The 6,000-nt window shown below is 34.1% G+C and overlaps 1 protein-coding gene across 1 annotated transcript; it reads right to left on the bottom strand.

Annotated features, from left to right (window-relative positions):
* Nucleotides 1–243: 243 nt before the first annotated feature.
* LOC128196180 (uncharacterized) lies at nt 244–4,403 on the bottom strand. The gene is made up of 4 exons (XM_052876391.1): nt 4,083–4,403; nt 1,168–1,449; nt 1,014–1,079; nt 244–911 (listed from the first exon to the last, which is right to left on the bottom strand). Exons 2-4 carry the CDS (start codon nt 1,366–1,368, stop codon nt 795–797), a joined length of 384 nt encoding a protein of 127 aa, XP_052732351.1. The 5' UTR covers nt 1,369–1,449; nt 4,083–4,403; the 3' UTR covers nt 244–794.
* Between the last annotated feature and the right edge of the window lie 1,597 nt (nt 4,404–6,000).

Here is a 6,000-nt window from a genome sequence, read left to right as displayed (position 1 = left end):
CAATAATTGATTGTTCTTTCAAAATTAACTGTATATTAATTTTAATTTGTTCTTGAGAAATTTATGACACAAATACTGAAAGTTAAATACGTATTTAATTACCTTAAATATTAATAAATTTGAAACGAAATTATCTGAATTGAAGATTTTTACAAAACAATATTGTGACTTTTTTATGTAATAGTTATGTAAAAAATTGACTATTTACCTTATTTTAAATATAAAAAAAGTTGGTATAATTTATAAGAATAATAGAGAAATGTTGTTAAGAAAGTAAATAAATAATTTTGATGAATTTATTGTTAATTTTCGTTAGTGGGTTGACCGAGACAGGTGGAAAGTTCTTAGTCAGTCAGAAATGCATTGTTTTGGCATATGCTCTTACACTAATTATTAAACAAATCCCAATCATCATCATTAACATCTAATTACGCCAATTAATTATTATTAGTTATTATTTTTTCAATTTACCTATTAAAGTAAAAGTTAAACTCATGCCTTTGTCGGTTGTTATGCAATATTCCAATTTCAAAGTCTTCATTTCAGAGTTAACCACTCACCACCATCAACTAACAATTTTAAAACTATTTTCTTCTAAGAATAAAACCTTAATTTTAATTTTTTAAAATTAATTCAAATAGATTATTTTCGTTATTACTTTATCAACAGCCTTAGATTATATGTCAGGTACTAATTTATAATTTTATTTATTTTTTATTTTTAATTTGTTTAAAAAAAAATTGTTGTCTATGTGTTATGTATGTGGTGAGTCACAAGCTGCCATATGTTCGTTATTAACAACTTACTATACTAAGCCTGAAGTTGAAAAATGCATCATCAAAAAGGGAAAAAAGAAGTTTAGACTCACCTACAGGCACCCCAAGAACACCTCTTCCAACAGCTCTTAGGTACTGCAAAGAATAGAAATCGCAAGAAAACAACATAAAAACTTAGAATATCCCCAGAAATCGGAGAATTACTCGGTTTCTGAGAAATTAAGGAGCACGAATTACCGAGCATTGTTGGGGATTTTGTCGATATCGACTGTATAGAAGGATCACGATCGGGAGCTCTGCAATCTAAACGACGCCATAGAATGAGAAAATGTGAAAGAAACAGAAAAAGTGAACGAAAATTTTACAGAAAAAAAAAACGAATTGAAAGTACCGAGATGAGGAAGAGTGTGAGAGAAGGATGAGAAACGAGGTTGATGGAGAAGACAGTGTTGGCGGCCCAAAATGCGAAGGCCAGACTAAGGACGCACAACGCGTTTACTATAAAAGCCTCAGAAACTGAGATTGAAGGTGACGCTTCCACGGTTGAGGCTTTCGACGCTGTCGTTTTCCCGCTGCTTTTCCGGCGATCCATCGAAGAAGATCTCCGCAAATTGAAATTTTGAATCGAATTGAACTTGGGGGCTTCTCCAAACTCGTAATGCCAAAACTATCCCTGTAAAAAAACAAATTCTCTTTCCTATAATTACCCCATTCACATACTTTTACTCTCACATTTCTTTAACTTATCGTCGCAACTATTAGCTCTATTTTGTTCTCCAATCCCCCCACCACAACTTTGTTGATGCTCTTGTGAATTACTTCATAGCATTAGCGTTTGTTCATACACATCACCACACGTTCATTAACTCTAAAGTATATATTTGTTTAGATATCTTCCTTTACATTTCATTTAAAATTATTAATTAAGATAGTGTATATGAACTTAGAAATTAAGACATAGTACTAGGGTTATAGATTTGGAGAAATATTTTCGAATTTTAAAATTTGATTAAAGAACTATCGAATTTGGATTATGAACTGAATTTCGAAATTCGATCAAACTTTTTATTGAATTTCGAAAGTAAGTATTTATATTTTGTTTAGTTTTATTTATTTTTTGTCTTATAGTTTTCTTTATTTATTCTTTTTAAATTAGTTATTTTTTTATGTGTATTGATTTTAATATATTATGACTTTGTTTGTTATAGAAATGGTAAGAATGTGAAGTGCATCTAGGCTAAAAGTTCTTTACAATGTGAAGTCCAAATGAGACTTCCAACATCGGTTTGTAAAATGGAGGTCTTATACTCGTCTGAGCCCGATCACCAGACCTGAATCATGAGCTCTTATACCATTTGTAGGGAGGGACAACACACACATAGATCTCCACACTGGTAAAATATTGTCCGCTTTGGGCCAAACCCTCACGGATTTACTTTTGGTACTACTCCAAAAGGCCTCTTACCAATGGAGGTATCTTATGTGTATATAAACCCATGTCCATCTCTTGTTTTATCTGATGTGGGACTTTGTTTGTACCCAACAGAGAGAAGATCAACTTGGTCTAACATGGATACAAAAATTAAACAAATTTAGAACATGTCATTTGGTTGTTCAAAATTTTGTGATAAATTATGGTTTGATGCCTCTATGCGATATTTCTTATGATTACACCAATAAGAGCTTGATATTGGCATTTGTTGAGAGATGACATAAAGCGTTAAACATTTTTCATGTCCTTGTCGGTGAGATGATCGTCATATACTAGTTTATGTGTATGTGTTGCTACATCTGCCTATAGTGGGACAATTATATTCGAATGAAGTCTTAGACTTTGAAGCGACTTTGGGTATGATCCTTAACCTATTAGGCGTGGACTGTGCAAGTGCTACATCTGAGCTGAGACAATGTCATGGTCCCCAAGTTAGATTGAGCTGGTTAAGAGACATATACAGCAACTGTGTTGAGAACCAGTAGTGAGAGCACGTCGCATGGGCCTACTTGTTGCATCTTGTTGGATGCATTATTTTTACGGATAAAAGTGACACCCTCATCCGTGTGTCGTACTTGTTTCTCTTAAGAGACTTGCAGTCATATGGCAAATATGTTTGAGGAGTTGTTGCACTAGTCCACTTGTACGAGCAGTTTAGGTGACAATGAGGCAGATTTTCAACCGACTTGAGGCAATGGAACATCTGGATGAGTTGACATATGATGGGGTGATGTGAGTCATTATCAATCACATCAAATTAGTCGTCCGCATATGGTAATCAATATGTTTTTTGGTTGGATTAAAGTTAGTGTGATTGTACACTAGCATCTGCCTAAACGCATGTTAAGGCAATTTGAGTATGAGCAGTCCCTCTCGCGCTCGTCAAATGTTGTTCTAGAGGCTGTCATAACAATCATTGATGATTGTTGGTTGCACTTTGTTGAGCTTGTGTATGTGAGGAGAGGATTGTTGGTACAAACAATGATTGATTTTCATGATGTATATGAGGACATTATACCTTGGGGTTGTACTAATGAGACATTACAGATAATTTGTGTGTCATGTAAAGAACATGCATCCACCAATAGAGGAAGTTGAAATGTTTGCGATAGACGTTCATTATCATCTGGCTAGCAACATCTTTTATTATGTATTTGATTGTTTTGAACTTTTATGTAATATTTGGAATGTCACAACTTTGTTTTTATATAATTTAAGAACTTTGGTAATTTTTACATAATTAGTATATTAATGGAGAAGATATGAGTTTTAATATACATGAGAGTAGTACGTTTGTCAAAGAATTAACAACAACTTTGTATTTATATAATTAACCTTATTTTCTTCTTAGGTCTACCTAACAACATTCTTTTTTATACATCAGGATATGGGGTAATGTCCCACGTGTTTTTGTTGTTAATAGGATAGATAATTGATGAGTAAATTTCTTCATAAGTTGACTTCTGAAAACAAAAAGGTATTCTCCATTCACATTAGAAACTTCATTGTTGTTAGTGAATGACAACATAGTATTCTAATGATGCTCCATTTCCTACAAGTGCATGAATATTCGTCTATATTGACCATAAATTTATCCCCACTTTCTGACACATGTCAAACTTCAAATAACTTGTTTGCATACCAACTTTAACAACAACCCAACATTAATAATGACATACATAATAATGATAACAAAAATCATTACACATAAATTCAGTTTGCTTAGGAATCCAATATTTAGTTAATTGTGCCTCCTTTCAACTATACTCTGGATTTTAGGACAAATGGATGCAGAAAATGATTGTATTTTTGACCTATTTGTTGCCCATCTCTTCATTCTGTAAACCCGGATGTCCTCCAACATGGTAATGATGTGCTTAGTCCTCGTATGAATCAATACAATATTCAGTTGTGATGGTGAATCTTGATCTTGACCAATATCTACATTGAAAGACGTTAACATAAATCATGGGCCTAATCCTGGTATTAACATTAATGAAAACATAAATAATAGTTAATTCATAGATAAAAACCTTGGAGGAATAACTATCAAGTGTCCAAAAGCCTCTTGGTTCACCTCTGTTATTTTTCTCATCTCCATCTCCCATTTTTGTGGGTGTATTGTTGTACTTGCCCTCCACATTAGACGTTTTAGATTTTTTCCTAGGTATTTCTTCCTGAAGTTGGCATACAAGTTCCTTACACAAACTCTCTAATCAACTCTAAGATGTGTATAACTGCTAATAGACCTTGTCATTCACAACATTAAGTAAGTTGCTGTCAGTTTTGACAGTATACATGTTCAAACCATGTAACGTGCAAAACTTAGAGGTTGTAGATGAGATTTACCTTTTTTTAAACTGATATAAATGTAATTGAAGAACAAACTAGAGCCCTACTAAGATCTTCAGTCAAAAGCTCTAAAAACCACCTCCAAGTGCCCTTATTCTCCACCTCCACCACAACACATGCAACGAGCTTTGGTCACTAGCATCTTGACCAACAACACTTAACAACTTCCCACCATATTTGCCTTTCAAAAAAGCTCCATCGAGGTCAATTATTGACTTGCATGACACAAAACTATCTTTGCATTCCTTGAGACATCCATATAACCTCTTGAAAATTGGTTTCCCATCATTCTCGTCAACTTTCACCTTCACTGTTGACCCTGGATTTCGAGTTAACAACTCATGGGCATAATCACATATCCTTTTACATGACATTTTTAATGAGCCATCAACCTTGTTTGAAGCAAGGGATTTTGCCCGATAAGCCATATACCTAGATATATCAATGTTTCATTTCCTACTAATTTTCTCTCGAATTTCAACTCCCTTAACTTTAGGATTTTCTCTCATTGTTTTCTCCAACTTTTTGCTCAAGCACTTCGCATTAAGTAAGCAAAGGTTGTGCTCTCTACTGCATGTGTGGTTGTCTACAACAATCCTCAGCTGCCACGTATCGACTGCCTCTATATAAGCACAATATGCCATCCAGGGGCGTTGTCCTTTTGCACCCACACATATCAGCCTCATTCTTCTCGTATACTTTTTAACAAATTTTAAATTTTTGCGATTTTCTAATGAATAGGTTTTTATTACATCCAAAAAATCTTATTTTTCACCAAAAAATCTTATTTTTCACCAAAAATATGTCCTCAGTTCCCATTTAAAATTAACCATACTTTTCGACATAGAAAAGGTCACGAACTTCCCATAACCCTCTACCTCATTATTTTCTTCATCACTATGTGTTGCACTAATTAATTCTTCAAATTACCATTCATTACCTGACAAACCTCTCTCATTACCACAACTTATATCGTCATCATCAAAATTGCTATCAGACATATCACTCCATGATGACCCTTCATATTCATGTGAAAGACTTTCCACTTTAATGTGCAGACTACCAGAATAATATCATTCTCTTAAGTCACACTCAACATTTATGTCAACTAGCCTCTCCATAGTATCACTATTTACATCAACATTACCATCATCACCTAACGTACTCCAACCGCGAACATCAACTTCTTCCTATACAATTGAGGTAGGTTCATATTCATGTCATCCCTCTCTTGTGTTCAACACCATCTCCTTCGTAGTTAGGGGCCTCACCCTATGTTTCAATATCACCTTTAAGACGCTCATCACATTCACCCTTGTCTTCTGACACATCAACATCTACCTCACAATTAACCACCTCTGTTTCAGTCTCACGTTCAAC

Source organism: Vigna angularis, chromosome 4 (assembly GCF_016808095.1).
Source record: "Vigna angularis cultivar LongXiaoDou No.4 chromosome 4, ASM1680809v1, whole genome shotgun sequence".
NCBI classification, from domain to species: domain Eukaryota; kingdom Viridiplantae; phylum Streptophyta; class Magnoliopsida; order Fabales; family Fabaceae; genus Vigna; species Vigna angularis.
The sequence above is the reverse complement of the archived record's forward strand: the minus strand, read 5'-3'. Positions and strand labels throughout refer to the sequence as shown.